General features: G+C 35.7%; 1 protein-coding gene across 1 annotated transcript in view; it reads right to left on the bottom strand.

Moving 5' to 3' along the window:
* Positions 1–17,956, bottom strand: part of LOC145993984 (ATP-binding cassette subfamily C member 4-like) — a 116,748-nt gene that overhangs the window by 79,597 nt on the left and 19,195 nt on the right. Inside the window, exons 2-8 of the mRNA XM_083130016.1 lie at positions 15,550–15,671; positions 14,661–14,771; positions 13,946–14,080; positions 12,753–12,957; positions 7,088–7,310; positions 1,514–1,670; positions 760–898 (exon numbers count right to left, since the gene is read on the bottom strand). Coding sequence (XP_082986142.1) covers positions 760–898; positions 1,514–1,670; positions 7,088–7,310; positions 12,753–12,957; positions 13,946–14,080; positions 14,661–14,771; positions 15,550–15,623 — 1,044 coding nt within the window. The 5' untranslated portion in view covers positions 15,624–15,671. The remainder of the gene's footprint in view (positions 1–759; positions 899–1,513; positions 1,671–7,087; positions 7,311–12,752; positions 12,958–13,945; positions 14,081–14,660; positions 14,772–15,549; positions 15,672–17,956) is intronic.

Genomic DNA, 17,956 nt, shown 5'->3' with positions numbered 1-17,956 from the left:
CAGCACTTTCTCAGTCAGATGGTATCATTGTTTTCAAGGCACTGTACCTTCAAGTGGTAGCACAAAAACCTTCTAGTTTTTACTTAGTTTTTCACCTTTCATGGAATTTAGTCTGCACAAAACATTGCTTAAACTCCTTCACAAGAATATCTGTAAGAATGCTCTTGTTCTACTACAGCTAAAGAGACAATCAATAAGCAATTACCAACACATCTTTCATGGTGGCTGACAAAGGACTGGTGAGTGACTCCAAGTTAAAAATAGCTTCTACTTTCATTAAAGATATATTTTCAGTATGTGCTGTGACTTTAATATTTAAAGAGAAACACTGTTACATGTCACTTATTTTACACTCTAGAATTTACAGCATACTCCTGAAAGTTGTCTTAGCATGAAAAAGTTGTTTTTAAAACCGATTTTTGGCTAACTTTTTCATGATTGGGCAAACGTTGGCAACCAATGTCAATTTGCCAACAAATGTAAAGCCAACCTTTCCCATGTAAAAACTGATATTGGCCCAATGGTTGTGGTTACTTGGGAGGGTACCTTATCCAATATTGGTATTTGGGTCAGTCTCCATCCAACATGCCAGTTTGAATCAAGGTTACAGAAACACCCTGTATACATGTAATACCCACTCAAAGGGTTAAATTTTTTCATTCTGCTTGCAACAATCATAAGCCAACAGAAAGAGACTATACAATAAATACTATGTACATGCAAGAAGAGAGTTGTTGTTAATGAAGCAATAAGTAATACCTTTTGTGGATTAATTGTGTGTCCAAGAAGCACATATGCTACCACAGTAGCACAGATTTCTCCTTGGATAGCATACATAGAAAATGACATATTAATACTGCGAATATAGGAACTTCCTCCTATTGTCTTTAATTCCAATCTGGAAATAAATATTTAAATGTTTTGTATCAAGTTAAGTAAATCAACATAGGAAAGCAAAAACGAAGGAATCATTTCATTTGCTTAAAATTGTTACATACAATGTGTTTCAAAAATTACAGAACACTACTTATTATGATTATACATAACATGAAAACTAGGAGATATAATAACATTGAGTTTTCTGCATAATCAGGCCTCATCTGTTGACATATTTTTTAATACTTTTATTTGAAAGGATTCTTACTTGTACCTGGCTACCCTGGTTTGACTTCTGCATGCTTCATTCCATCTTTACTGATACAGCATGAGCCAGGAATCAAACCTGTGTCTCTTCTGTAGCAGTCATATGACCTACTGACTGTCCTTTCATGGCTCATAGTCAATTCATAGAAGTCTTGAAATTTTGAAAATTATTAGCATTTGGTCTGGGACTTATAGAAGACAATTTTGCAGTAGTTCGTTATATCGTTATAACTATTTATAGAACTATCAAATTAATAAAAAATGTTGGAAATTAGCAATGAACTGATATCCCATTTTTGGCTAATAATAAGTATGGTAGTGAATGAGCAAATGTGATAATCTGTAAATAGTTCCCAATAATTTTACTAACCTTCTGACCAATGAAACCACTTTTGTAAACAGTCTCTCCCATGTGTACATTTTTATTACTCGTATTCCGGAAATAATTTCATCCATTAGTCGAACTCTCTCGTCAGTGTTGTGAGCTGATTTTTCTCTCAGCTTTGTATTTATTGTTCCTAGCCAGACTAAAAGCAGATGGACAAGATATCATACATCAGCAGCTGGACAACGCAATACAAAACTCAAAAGTAATATACAGTTATAGGAGGATCTCGACAGTCTTTGGACAGTTACTTTGTAAAAGTACTTTGATCAAAAATTAGTTACATTGATAGGTCGTCATTTTGTAAAGTAACTGAACTATAGCTACTGTTACCTTAAAAAGTAACTTTCTTTTACAGTTGCTTTATTGTAGATAAGACTATATTACATTCATAAGCTCCAAATTGCTTATGACTATTTAAAGTTGAGATTCATTTTCTTTAAATTATAATAAAGTTCATGTTTTTACATGTGCAGATACAAGAAGGTAATTACAAGTAAAGCCTCATATAGAAATTTCAGTGAGAAGGGCAGGCTCAACCAGGACTCAGAACCTTGTCTCTGCCAATCCATGCCATTGTTCTACCAAATGAGCTACTGAGCCAAGGCTGATTTTTTGCTCTTGCTGTTTTGTCTGTGATACCTACCACAACAGGATCTGTTGTCTTTGTAACACTGATGATGTCATTGGTGCCTACTTTCTCCCAGTATACCACTTTCTTGATTGATTTCTTTTTAATGTCCACTGTACAATGTGTACCTACAGCAGGCACATATCTAGAAATGTATTTTGTTGGGTCCAAACCAGGTGTCTCAGAAATAATAATAAAATTTAAATGACCATATATAATTGGATTACAGGGTGGTTACTCACTGGGAATTCCTTGAATTCTAGGAATTATTAGCTACTGGAACTATGTGTGAATTCTACGTGAATTTTTCTCCAAAGACATGAAAAATTGAAACTTTTATGAATCCAAATGAATTCATGCATTTATAAATGCCCTGAGGCAAGTTTTTCACAGTTTAGGTTTTATTTTATCGAAGAAGCAGCTTGGAAAATAAAACAGAATTCTCTCTCTCCATTCACTTTGTTAGTGTCCTTTGCAGAACAATCTATCTGACTGACAGAAGATTATTGCAAGATATTTTGAAGTTGAATAGGTAAATTTGAGTGAAATTCTTAAAGAATTAACAATTTTTCGTATATTAGTAAATCCCGTAACATTTGTGACTTGTGTATATGTATTTCAAGTCTGGGTATGTGAAATGGCAAATGTAAACTCCACATCTTAAATTTAATATTTTAAATAGTATATATACCATTTAATTGAATTTAATTAAAATGTTTGGATACATTGTAATCACACAGACCCTTTATTTTGTTAATATATTTGTGCGTGTGTGTGGGTGAGAGGCAGTAATATGTAAGGTTCAAAAAGAAAAAAAAACAACTGCTTGTAGGGAGACCGGGGCATAGCGATCCCCTGGGCCAAGTAATCCCTCGAAGAAAATGCACATTACGGTGCTGCTTTCAAGCAGGAAACATGTCAACTGCAGAGCAGCCTCTTCAGTGTGTTGTAGCCGATGGGTGGTGTGGAACTTGGGCTGTGAACAACAAGTGGCGATAAAAAATGTTTTTTGGTACGTCTGAACTTAGGTAAGCAGTTTACAATATTGTGTATTGTTAATTGCATCATTGACCTAGTCTGCTGGTTGAAGCTTGTTGTGAGAGAGCAAAATATGAACGCTATACGCATATGAATACTTCTGTTCTCGGAGTGTTCTTTGATGGTGAGAATGACCGCTGATATCAAAACTGGTGTGGGGCAAACCGATCCCTGAAAAGGAAGGATGGATCAAGTGCAATGGATGCAAACAATGGACACACGAAAAATGTACTGGTGTGGAAGAAGATGATAGTGTTTGTACTTGTTAATTTTCCATTGAAATTTAGGCTAAGTACACTTTTAAATTACCAAATTGTATTTTGTTAAAACAAATTTTTCTTTTTCATATGAACCTGTTTCATATTTTCTTCTCTGAATAACACTTGTTTTCTTCAACGTGTTTGTAAGTTACTTACTCTTAATACATTTACTTTTATTAATAAAATTAATTAATTCTATACTTAAAATCGTATTTGATAACAACATTTTGAAAACGGATTACTTTGCCCCGAACTCGGGGCAAAGTTATACTTTTGTATCACCTTAATTTTGGTCAAATTACTTCTTAAATACACAATAAAATAACTTCAAACATATATCAATGTAAAAACAAATGTTGTGGTATCAACTGTGTTAAGTTTCAATGTATTCGTCACCATACAGTGTTCTGTAAGAAGGGTCAAAGCTTAGGGGGATCACGCTGCCTCGGTCTCTCCTACACTTGAATTTTTGGGAAGTTCGCCTTGAAAACCTGGAATTATACTTGAATTTTATCATGGTCCTAGAGTGGTCACTCTGTATTAGATTAATAAAAATAATAAAAATTAATATTGTTACTATTAAATGAATAATTAAAAAGATGGTATAAGAATAGATATAATAACATGTATTCATTATCTAGTTTAGTAGTGATGATATCGCCAAAATTTGTTTAAAGAAACTGTTCTGTGAAGGAGATTATTAATAATTAGATAAATAATTGAATATTTATTGAATAACAAAAAAGGATGTTAGATTCATATTATGAAAAGTAAAGTTCCTGCTTGATATTTTCTACATATTTTTATTAGTAGTAGCGTGCATATATCTTCGTTGGTACTGTCATTGAAAGTTGTATGGAAATAAATAAACCTCGATTATGCAACAAATGCTAAATACACATATTTTCATTATTTAATTTTTGTAATTGGTAAGGCTTTCAGCGATCTGGACCCCCTCCTCCCCATAAATACGTCCTTGACATACAGTTTAAAGTCGGTCCGAACTACTGTGCAATGTGCCTATAATGGGTATTGGATCTGTCATTTTTCTTCATGTTTGCCCTACAGAATCTCTTGAACACAAACAAATTGTATTGTATATTCCTTTTGAACTGGTTTTCTCATTATAATCATTAAATATGCATTCCAAGTTTATTGTAAATATTTGAAAGTCAAATTTCCTAAAAAAATTGCAAATTTATGTGTAAAATGTGTGGAATGGAGTATAAACAAATATCTTTTCAGCAGGTCTTTTGTCTTTGTTAACTTTCTTATTCCATGTAGTTGGAAACATTTTTCTTGATATTTCATAAAACTTTTCTTCTCCTTTCATAATATCTCCTTTGTTTGAATGTAATCACTGTTCAATCAAACACATTGTCAGTTGTATGAGAATGTATAAAATTGACATGAATGTATTTTTCAACTTCTAATTTCTTTCTGTGGATTGACATTTGAATCATTGCCTTAATCTTCTTGGTCTCCAGATCTAAAAAAAAGGAATTACATTGTTGCTCATATTTTCGAGAGTATATTTTATGTAAGGGATTGCTTCATTAACCATTTACAAGGCTCATTCAATATATAACCGAAAATATGTTGTAACAAATATTTATTACAACCGTCTTTCAGTGGGCTGAAGGTGTGGAAATCGAAAGTGCGAGATTGGGCAAATATGGAGGGTGGGGTAAGCACTCAAACTTTAGGTCCTCGATGGTAGACAATTTGACACTGGCAGTGTCTGGTCTCGCATTGTCATGGAACAAAAGCACACCAGTGGACACCAGACCACTTCGTCTCTGCAGTATGGCTGGTTTCAGTTTTCTGCGCAAGAGGTTGGAGTATGTGTTACTGTTTACATTATGCTTCTATCTGGGAAGCAATTTCACTGACAGTAATATGGCGGTTCTCCCGTATCAAGTCCTTCACTTGAGCAATGTTGCTTTCCTGTGACTACAATGACAGAGCGATCTGGACATGGAAAATCTTCAACACTGGTTATGCCTTGTTTGAACTTATCAACACACTCGTACACTTGTAATCGACTCATACAGTTGTCACCGTACTGAACTGTTGTGCGGTGATGAATTTCTATCAGTTTCATGCCTTCACAAAATAACAAACATATAACAATCGTGGTCGTATTTTAGATTTATTATACTATTTTTCCGGTTATTTATTGAATGCACCTTGTACATATATCAGTGATGGAAATATCTTGTTTATCAATGTTAGCATGTTTGGCTAATCATTATCCTTCATCTAAAGCTAAAGCAACACTCCCACCCCTAAATGTTGTATGCGTAGGAGACAGTGAGTTGATACCATATCATTACATGGTAGACATGGGTTTGTTATGACCCAGAAATATCCATGACTGAATATCTAATAACATTCCTGAAATATTGAAGAGGTTTTCTCGGGGAAAGATGAAGATGAGAGTGATGTTAGCTCTCGAAAGCTCGGAAGCCTTTCCGGAAATCAGCTGGCTGATTGCCTGATAAAACCTCTTCAATATTCGCCACCAGGAAAGCTTCAAAAATTAATTCCTGAAATAATGTTTCACACACAAAAAGCATAGATTTCTGAGTACTTAAACCAATCATTAACGTGCTCTAAGGAATGATAAGATGAACAATAGCAGACACTTGTTAATTCCACCCACTCCACACTCATCAACTGTAGGAATGATTACTGGTTAAAACCTGTTCACAGTCTGGTCTGTTAAGAACAACTACTGGCACTTGGTGACACTACCCATATGCAATGTAGCACAATCACCAGCACTTGGTAATGATAATTATAAAATGTTTACAATTTGTTGATGCTTTCAGGTTGAACACCTTGTAGTTCCTATACACTGTTAATTGCCTTAGAGAAGGACATTATGGTATGTGTATATAAATATAAGTTTATATACAAGGAGATCTGAGTTTAACTGACATATCAAAATAAGGAACTTTATTAAATATTTCCACTTTGCTAGGTAAAATAATAAAGTTTGATATTGACACCATTTTTATTAGATATGAAAAATACTGCATTGTTAATATACTGAAAATGTGAAAAACCTAACAAAACACTTGAAATTTACACAGCTTTCACCTTCCTTTAGTTTTTGGTTTCAAGATATTTTGTGGCAACTTCAGCACTTGAAAGTATAAATGACTTGTACACTGCATATTGCAACTTATGAACCTTTGGAACAATAAAGTCTCTGATTTTTGCTAGACTTCTGAATTCATATTAGAAATTTTATTGATTGATTCATTGATTGATTTGGTGTTTTAAGTCCATTTTATGCACAGTAGGGCTAATCGGGACTGGACCTACAGTTTCAAGTGGGATCAGAACCACTATGTACCTCCACTGGAAATTGAACCTGGATTAGAAATTTTATGTTTTACACTATGCACATATTATTATATGCTCGTTGTTCCACCCTTACCCAGGGCTAGCTTTGATAGAAATACACATGCATACATACTTGTTTGTAACTGATGCTATCATAATTATTCACCAAAATATATGATTTGAAATGAATTTCATGCAAGATGGTATTCTTCACATCAAACAGGTTTCAAAGTGCAACTGTTGAAGCTACTTTTACAACTATACCTACTAACTTACCTTGAAGAATAATCATTAACAGTATTGTTCCAACACAAGCTAGGACTGCATACCCACCATGTACCCAAATGAAGTACATTACTATAACTGTTTGCATTGGACCAACTAACAAGAAATGCAAAAAAAGCAAAGACCGGTCAAATCTTGCAACATCATTTGATAGTAAGTTTACAATTTGTCCAGCAGTTGTTTGGGACAAGGAAGCTCTGTTTAGACAAAGTGCCTGCAAGAAGATGATATGCATTTGTATTGTAAATCATTATACATAAACACAAGGTAGCATTTGAAATATAGTTTATTGAAAATTAAATATAAGTTTGGCATATTTACAAATTATAGTCCGTGTACTGTTGGTTATCACGTTAACTGCCATGTGGGTCTCATGGGCCCGACATCAAGATTTCTTATGAGGCTGCGTTGGTCTCATGGGACCGACGTTGTAACGTCTAATTTGAATCACTCTGTCAGGCCAACGGTGCTTGGCACAAGCATATTTCATATTGGAAAGGCCCAGCACGGTGCCATAGAATCCAACGGCACATGCATTTTTGGCAACTTATAAGCAGCAAAGCCATTTTTTTTATATATCTATTGTTATTGTTGATATGAAGCATGTATATTCCTTAGAACGTCTTATGGGTTAGTAACCTGATTTCACTCATTATTTAAATACAGCATTTTAATATATTTATTCATTTTTAATTTATTTGTGGTATTTGTATATATAATTAGACAGTGGTATTGGTGCATCAACACTGAGGCTATTTGCACCTATGTAACTCTATAGTGAGGCGTCCCTATAAGAATGGGGACAATATTTGCATTTGTTGCCTTTATGCTATTTTCACCAATTATGTGAAATATATGTTTCATTTTATTTCTTAATATTTTTTTATATTTTTGTATTATTTTATATTTTTTTTAATATGCAACAACTTATGAGATAATCTTTAGCATACATTTTAAATTGGTATTCATACAATGGCATATATTTTTAGAACAAGGAAAAATATAATACAGCACATACAGTACATAATATTCATATTTTTGTAAACGAAACGAATTTTCACTGAAAATTGGGCCTACATTTCCTTTCACTAAGGAAAATTTTTCTTCCAAGTGTGACACTGAAACAGCAAGGACTTTCTCCCCCCAACGTTGTTTGCAATGCTGTTTGTTTGTTGTTTGCCCTCATAGCAGCACATAGGTAGGGTGGGTGTTTTTAAATAGCCACTTTCTCGTCTGTACCCTCACCCTTCCTGCATACAACTTGCATTGGAGAACGATCAGTGGCATACATAAACCAGTCTTTAAGTTATTTAGCCTCCTTGTTGCCTTGTTATCGAGGGGTCCCACGTCCGATATCCAGTGCAGTCATAATGCACAGTGGTTCAGATCCTGTTTTATACCATAGGTCCAGTCCTGATAAGCCTATCTGTGCATAAAGTGGACTTAAACCAACAATTCAAACAAATTCTTTAAGTTCTTGAAATAATTGACTTAAATTCAGGTTTTAAAGCTTGTTTTAATATGTAATGAGGGATTTCCGATATGTTAAATCTAAATGAGTTAAAAACATTTGAGAAAAGTTGGTTTACCAGTGCTAACATTGACTGTACGCCACTGGTGCTAGAGCATTTACACAGAATGTCAAAGACTCAGGTTTGATCCCTGGTTGAGTCTCAAATTGTCACAAACTTCTCAGAAAGTTAACAGTTGGGCTGAAAAGTTTGTAGGCTGACTCATAGATGGCATTACTAGAATTAAATCCATGTGATTTTTACTTAGTATTAACCTTCAAAAGATACGTGTATAAATTTCACAGCTGCCGGATAATTAGTTCGTGAGATATATCATTGTGAGTGAAGCAGCTTTTGTTATTGTGAAAAAATGGATAAAAAAGAATTTCGTGTGTTAATAAAGCATTGCTTTTTGGCGAAAAAAAATACTGTTGAAGCCAAGGCTTGGCTTAATAAACATTATTCGGACTCTGCACCAGGAAAATCAACCATTGAGAAGTGGTTTGCTAAATTTAAACGAGGCGAAATGAGCATCGAAGACGATGCAAGCAGTGGACGCCCCAAAGAGGCTGTTACCGAGGAAAAACATCAAAAAAGTCTACAAAATAATTTTAAATGATCGTAAAGTGAAGTTGATCGAGATAGCTGAGATTATTACATAGCGTTGTTGGAGCATTTAAAGGATGAAATCAAGAAAAAACGGCCCCATTTCAAGAAGAAAAAAAGTGCTGTTTTATCAAGACAATGCACCGTGTCACAAATCAATGAAAACGATGGCAAAATTATATGAATTAGACTATGAATTGCTTCCCCATCCACCATATTCTCCAGATCTGGCCCCCAGTGACTTTTTCCTGTTTGCAGACCTTAAAAGAAGGCTCGCTGGAAAGAAATTTAGCACTGAGGCCTATTTTGAGGCTAAAGAGAAATCGTACTATAAAAATGACATTGAAAAATTGTATGACCGCTATAATCGTTGTATTGCCCTCGAAGGCAACTATATTGAATAATAAAATCGAATTTTGTCAAAAAAATATTTTTTACTATGTTAGCCTACGAACTTTTCAGCCCAATTGTTAATGTTAATTCTCTCTGTGACAGTATTGCCTTTTTCAGTTGGAATTACATTAGAAACAGCAAATTTTGCAGCTTACACTATGGTGGTCATGTGTAACTTCTTAGAAGGGGCAACAACAAAGTGCATCCAAGTAACTGCTGTTTTGCAAGCCAATGTAAGCCTCTGGTAAAGAGAGTTTAGTCCTCAGAGACAGTAGGAGGCTGCCCTCCCCTCCCCCATATAATGTAACGGGTGTAGAGTACAACACACATATCGTTGCTGTTGCGTAGATACCAATTTTCATTTCGCCTCCCTCTCTCTTAGCATCAAGTGTTCTACCATGCTCGGCAACCTTCGCTATTGTTGCCATATTGTCATTCCATTCCTGGACACACTTGCGCAAACATCATTGAAAACAATTTAATAGCGCTCCAACTCGCGGTTCACACCCTTCGGCAGGGACGGTAATGTGGTAATATAGCAGGACATAGTGGTTGCTTCTTTTATGCAGTGCATGTTCATTGGCTAGCTAGTAACTAGTGTTGCCAACTGTAATAATGAAGCACTATTTCTGTCACGGAAGGGGAAAGGCAGGTAAAGTGACTGTGAATTTTGTTGGTTTGGAAGCACCACATTTTTATTTTATACTAAGTATTTGACCAGTTTGACGTTGTGTGCGAGTGCTTCTGAACTGTAGACAATTTACCGAACCCATAGCTGTGTTCAATGTTATCTACTGGTTATAATCAGGGCTATGATTTATAGGTAAATACATACTTTTAGTTTGACTAAATATCGCTGAAATTTTGTGATATCTTTGCGAATAGTAATGTTTGTAGTGATTTAAGGTACATTTTATTGTCAATATTTTTCCATATTTATAACTTTAATAAATACTTACTTTTACATATTTAAGGAAAATATACTTAATTTTACATATTTCAACAGGTTTAATTCACAAATTGTTCATATTTCATAATATTGGAATTGTTCAAAATAAATAAATTATGTGGCTCCAACAGCATTTCAACTCTTGGCTCCGGCTCATGTTCTTGTAGAAATGGCATAGAGGAGGCTGTCATTTTTGCTGCTTAATGCGATGCATATTGTTTTCTGTGTTAAAATTGCCATGCTTTGATGGGTGACCAAGTTCATAGCAGGGCCGGCGGAAGGGGAGGGCGAACCGTGCCACCACCTCCCCAGAGCGGCAAATTTTCAGGGTGGCAAAATTTGAAGAGAAGAAAAAAATAAGCCTATTGAAAACTGTGGTCGAGCTAGATATTCTTTTGTGCTTAATAGTATTGAAATAGCATAAGAAGTCTCATTATTTATTTTATATTTTGATGTTTTACTTAGGATTGATTTTCAATTTTCCGTTGCTGCGTAATGATTGGGGGGGGGGGGGGTCGAAATGGTGCTACATCTGCCGCCACCGCCCAGGGAGGCAAAATGACTAGCGCCGGCCCTGGTTCATAGCAAAAGAAAATGCCGCTCAGCTTATCGTCTAGTGGCAGTATATGTTGTTATTGTTTTTGGAAGCCGGCATCGTTTGTAAATGTACAACAAAGACAACCGACTGTCGCCGATCACAGAGAGAAAATAATAATACTGCTTGAGGCGGAGTGTTGTGGTCCAATTTCGCAGTTTAACACGTTGGCATGTTATTATCTGCTATTGCAGTTCCGTATCAGTGTATATGGGTTTTGGGAGTGAACAGTTAGAATGCCACCAGTGCAATAATGCAATGGAAAATAATATTTTTTTAAAATTTTGTTTGAAGTCACTCAAATAAGGAATCGTATGAAGAAGTCTTCTTTGCAGCATTTTTGGTAATTTTACGTATGTGTTAGTTCATATTTTGCGAATTTTTAGTCCATAAGTATGTAGCTACATACAAAGCCACTTGTTAGTACATATTAATCCTAGTCCTGGTATAATGCATGATGTTTAAAACTCAACGTTAGATAGACCTGAATTCTCTAATTTTCTTGTTGTACGTAACAGCTGTGCATCGGCGCACTGCAGCGATTTTTCTATCTGCTCCATTAGCAACACTGCTTCTTGAGTTGTGTCGCGCATCGCACGGCAGAAATATCTGTGCTGGACTCTAAATAAATACTAGTGTTGATGGACCCACATATTTTGTTCAATTCCAATTGGAAGGAGCAACATTTTTTCATTCTTCTGCTAGGCACATTGTTGCAGCATCAAGTAGAAATTATCCCTAACACACAAATAAAGGAAGAAGGGTTACTTAAAGGAAGCTGTAGAATTCTGTATGTAGAACTCGACTTGAACCCAGGTCTCTGGCATATTGTGCCATTGCTATACTAACTGAGCTACCGAACCAGCCCTGACATTGCCTGATTTTTCGCTGTCGCTGTTTTACCTGTGTTACATTGTCTCTGTCAGTGCTACCACGATGGGATCTGTTGCCTTAGAAACACTGTTGACATCGACAGTGCCTAGTTTCTCCCAACATAAAGATGTAAATTAGCTTAGGATTTGGAACACACACACACACACACACACACTGTGTAGAAATCTTAGTGAAAAATGCAGGATCAACCAGGACTCGAACCCAGGTCTCTAGTATACCAATCCAATTCTGACTCAGTAGCTCATGTAGTAGATCAATAGCATGGTATGTCAGAGACCTAGGTTTGAGTCCCAGTCGAGTCTGCATTTTGTGCTGAAACTTCTACATAGTACATCTTCTGTATGTGCCAAATCCTAAAAGTTGTAAAAATTGTGGTTTGATCATAGTTTTAGGAGCCCAGTATTTACTGCAATACTGTGGAACCTCGATTTTACATTTTTCAGATCAAACTGAAAAATCTTAAAATGTGGGAATATGTAAAATCCAGGAAAATTTTATAACATTTAACAATATTGGGACCATCAAGCTTGAATGTATAATGTGGGATAATGTAAAATCGATGTTACACTGTTTTTAGAATATTTTTTTTTTCTAAATAGTTTAAATCTTGGTTTGTGTATAAACAGAAACAGACAAATTTACAAGAGAATACAAATGTTTCTATTACGAATTAAGTTCTAAGTGCTCTAATGTAGATACAAAACTCACCTTCCTGTAGGTTATAGAACAGCATGCCACTCTTATCTTCATTCCAATGTGTTGAAATGTGAAGCCACACATGTGAAAGAGGAGCATACTCAATCCAGTACATATAATGATACCAGAGGCAGAAATGTAAGCATCTGTCTTGCTCATCTGAGATTCTTCTCTGAAGAATTCCAGCAATCTCCCAAGCAGTATGGATTGTATTATCCTATCAAAATTATGTAACAGTGTTATATTTGTTAATAAGAAAAAGAAGGGCCACAAGGGCTAAATAACAAATATGAAGGAACTAGGAAGCACACACTGGAAAAAATTAAAATCTTTGCAGCTGCAAGTCACATCTTCAGTGTAGAAAAAAATATGGTAGAAACAGAAGTCATTACAGTGGAACCCGAGTTTACAATCCCAGGTTGTACGTTTTCTATTTTTATTCATTCTACCTTGATGGTCACAACATAGCAAAATGTTATAAAATTTTCCTCAATGTTACATTTTCCTGCATTTTAAGTTTTGCCAGCTTGATCCTCTGGAAAACGTAAAATCAAGGTTCCACTGTATTTGACCTGCAGGCTTGACAGGTCTAGATCGAATAAGTAGTTCATACAGAAAAAACAAACTTGATTCTCTCTCCTCAAGAACTTTGAGTGGTAAGGTGTTGTGTTGGGGAAGGAGGGTTGAGAATGGTGTGGAGTTGTAATGTGAGGGAAAGGGAGGGTTGGGATAGAAATGGGTTTGGTTGGGAAAGCTACTGTCTGGCCCTGTTCAGGCCAAGGGGTGTCCTTGCATTTATGGCTGATATGTAGGCCCTCTTCCATCTTTTTCATACTGAGGTGTTGGCAGATTTGGTGGATGATCGCTACCCAGAAGCACTCATTCACCCCTTACTCCAATCCCTAAACATCATCCAACTAACATTATCCACTTCAATCACTGCATCTAAATATGATCTGATATTGAAAATTTATGATTGTAATACTTCCATAATACTTTCACTATTTATGTAAATAGTTCTATCTTCTATGATAAGTACGATGCTGCATTTCAAATTAGTGTAATCTTGTTAATTTATATGAAGATTGCATAGGAGAACATGAATCTCAAACATATAGAGTCCATTTTGAATTGCAAGAGCTTACAAAATTGCATAGTCCATGCCTACGTACAGTACTACTGTTGCGTTTTACATTGAAGCTAACCTTAATACACAGAAGTCCAATATTGCAAGCACTGTGCACAAGAAGTACATCAATCCAAATGTCTTCAAAATGGCTTTCAGAAGACTTGGTGCACGACTGTTTATCTTAGCCTTCTTCAGTTCCTGCTTCCAGTTCCTTAAAATAAAAGTTTACAATCAAGATAAACATATTTGTAGGAATTGGTTATGATAAATATAGAAGACTGTACTTTATTCAGGCCATTCTTTGCACAAAGCTGTGCCTGATTTCTGACAGTGCTTAACAGACTTAAGTTTAAAATTCTATTAAATTTAATATTATACATTTACTGTACTATGTGCAGAATTGGAAAAAAAGAAATGAATAAGAAACAAACATGTTGTAATATTCAAGGAAAAAAATCAGAAAATACCATACTGTCTCACTTAGTCGTCTCATTGTGAACACTTCAAAACATATCGAAAAATATAAACTATGAAACCTTTCCCATATGTCTCATTGTGAACACTTCAAAACATATCGAAAAATATAAACTATGAAACCTTTCCCATATGACCATTGCAGTGACAACTGGTAGTCATTCTTATTTTATTTTTTCATCCATGGGATGTAAGAGAAATAACAAGAAATTATACAGAATTTTGCATGTGTTTCAATGTAAAATTTCTCATTACTGAAGCATCATTCAAATCAGAGTCTCTATTTCTAACATTTTTCCTCCAATTGCAACACTTACTTCTGTAGTTTGTCTCCCAAATATCCAGATTCATGCCCAGGTAGTGGCTTGTAGAGGTCATCAGTCGTCATGTCTTTTTGTACTCCCTTTTTCATGACCCCTATGGTCCACCTGTATGAAAGGAAAATTTCAAAGAGAAAAAAGGAAATATTATTAACAGTAAATGGTATTTAAATATATGTATGCTTAAATGCCTTCTTCAGTGTAATTCTGTGAGTGTGGATTTTAAATTGCCAATTCAAGAAACAAAAACTTGTTTGAGTAACATGTAAGTGATTTTATTACATTGAAGTATAAGTGCAACAAGTAATGCGTACCATTAAGTAAAATTGTTCAAATGAAGATTGATTATGTAAAAAATAGGAATACATCAATATAAAATGTCTACAGTTATACAATTTACTGAGAAACAATAAACAGATCTGATAACAAACACAAACATTTAAAGATTTAATCTACATAACTGATTTTTATTTTGCCACAGAAAAAGAAATTGAGTATGGAGAAAATATTTTTTAAACTTTGTAATTACTAATTTTTATACATTGGTAGAACATGACATCGTCAAGTTCTGTCCTGATATATGCAGTTTATATCTTTACTGATATTTTAAACACTATTGCCTTGTAATTAAGTGGTCCGAGGTTTGATCTCTAGTGGGTGCACAGTGGTAAGGATCCCTTTTTAAACTATAGATCCATTACTGATTGGCCTATTTAAACATAAAGTGTTTTATACCCTATCAGACACATACGTTTTTGCTTTTGTTTTATCTACATTAATACGATCGATATCATTGGCTTGTTCAAACCCTATCTATGACATTCAAGCTCTCTTAGACATATTAGACATTTTCTTTTCCAGACTAGAGGAACATATGATTTCTTACCAAAATAAAAGAGCAGACAGTGGATTTGCATTTTGTCTTGGGCACGTTGTTTCTGGATGCTTTGTAGTGTCCATTGTTATTAAGAAGCTTCTGCAGAGGTTTGCCAACAATGGATGCCTAATCTGAAATGAAGAATGAAGTTAATACTCAAAAGCTTTGTTGAGTGGGATTCTAAATGCGAGTGTCTAGCAAAAATATTGTGTATTGTGACTTTCTTCCACACATGTTCATGTAGACTAAAGGATTTGATCTGGAGAAGTTTGATTCTTTGTTCTGGAAAAGTCTGGCAATTTTTTTTTTTTTACAAAAGGTGATTGCTGCTACAACTGTTTTAAGCATTGCAATATGCTGGTAGCTTTGTGGGGTAGTAATAATCTGTGGTGGATAGGTTAGGCTTGTTGGGTTTGGTTCTCTTAGAAGAAAAAGATTACATAAATCAGGGTACATTTTAAAATTACATCAAATTCGACTGATGAGGAACAAAACCGTAAATGCGAGAGGGGGAGATAGGATAGGGAGCAGTTGCCACAGGTGCTAAATGAAATCACCCAATGAGCAAAAGGAGGAACTGTTGGACAGATCGTTCAATACCCGGTTGAGGCACATAGTGGTTCGGATCCCACTTCAAACTGTAGGTCAAGTCCTGATTAGCCTGTGCATAAAGTGGAACAATTCAGTCAATTCAATGTTGGACAGACCAGACGTAAACATCACGGCAGTCTATAAAATTAATATTAATACAGGGGTTATTCATGAGTAAACAAACAGATAATGTCAACTTTTTCTGTGGAGGGTGGCGTGGTAATTAATTTCCGATCTTATTTGTGCCAAAAGGCAATCAAGTGTAATATGTTCATAGTATTTCTTACTTCTTGCCGAATTTGCTTTAAAATCATTGTTCGGAATGACACGGGGGGGGGGGGGGGGAGGGAGGTGATATCCTCCAGTTTCCACTTCAAGCAATGTTTAAAAGATTTAAATATTTTAAGTTATGATTGTTAAAATAAAATATACTGGAATGAAAATGAATATGTTCTGACAGGATATGTACACCGTGTTTCAAAAAGAATATACGTATTACAAAGTATTATTTTGTCCAAACTATCGATCGCTGCGCCCCAGCTCGGCTATTAGAGAAACGAATACATAGTCTAGTTTATATAATAGCCGCTAGATGTCAGTTGTGTTCTGTTTAGCTTGGTAACCGTCAGTTGTTTGAAATGGCTACTCCGCAGCAGAAATCAGTTTGTGTTCTCGAGTTTGCGAAGTGCAATTCCGTGATTACAGTGCAAAGACGTTTCAGGTTGAGGTACCAAATTGATCCTCCGAATGGGTGGAACATTCGCAGATGGTATCGACAGTTTGTAGATACAGGATGTGTATGTAAAGGAAAGAGTCATGGCCGCCCTCGTGTTCCTGAAGAAAATGTTGCACGAATCCAAACTGCTTTCCAACGTAGCCCTTCAAAATCAACTCGTCGTGCCAGTCGGGAGTTACAACTTCCTACAACAACAATTTGGCGTGTTTTGAGACGTCGGCTGGTTATGAAGCCGTACAAGGTACAGCGGTTACAAGCTCTGCGTCCTGATGATAAACGCAAACGTGTGGCATTTTGTAACGAGATTCTTGATGCTATTGACAATGACAACACTTTCGCACAACGCATCGTGTTTAGTGATGAAGCTGCGTTTCATGTCAGTGGTCAGGTAAACAAACATAATGTTCGCATTTGGGGCCTACAGAACCCACATGCATTCATTGAACATGTACGAGATTCGCCCAAAGTGAATGTGTTTTGCGCGATATCCCGATCATCTGTTTACGGCCTATTCTTCTTTGATGGAAACACGGTTAATGGTCAGCAGTATCTCTCTATGTTACAAAACTGGTTGTTTCCGAGGCTGCACGAAGACAACTTCATTTTTCAACAAGACGGGGCACCCCCTCACTGGAGTCGCCAAGTGCGTGATTATCTGAATGAAACTCTACCGAACCGTTGGATTGGTCGTCAAGGAGCTGGCGACTTAGCATGTATCAGCTGGGCTCCACGGTCACCGGATTTGACACCCTGTGACTTCTTCCTGTGGGGTTTCATTAAAGACAATGTTTATGTACCACCACTCCCACAGAACCTGGAAGAGTTGAAGAACCGGATCCGTACTGCCGTAACACCAGTGACGAAGGATATGCTTGCCCGAGTATGGGAGGAATTTGAGTATCGATGTGATATTGTTCGTGTCACTGCTGGAGGACATATTGAACATCTGTAATCTGAACTTGAGAGGTTCGTAAGTATGTCTGTCAAGTTTCATCTTCGTATGTCTTAAAGTTTAATAAATATATGCATGCAAAATACGTATATTCTTTTTGAAACACGCTGTATTTAAAAAATAATAATAATATTCAG

This window comes from Lepisma saccharinum, chromosome 10 (genome assembly GCF_977018435.1).
Source record: "Lepisma saccharinum chromosome 10, izLepSacc3.1, whole genome shotgun sequence".
Classification (NCBI taxonomy): Eukaryota; Metazoa; Arthropoda; class Insecta; order Zygentoma; family Lepismatidae; genus Lepisma; species Lepisma saccharinum.
This window is presented reverse-complemented; position numbering and strand designations above follow the sequence as displayed.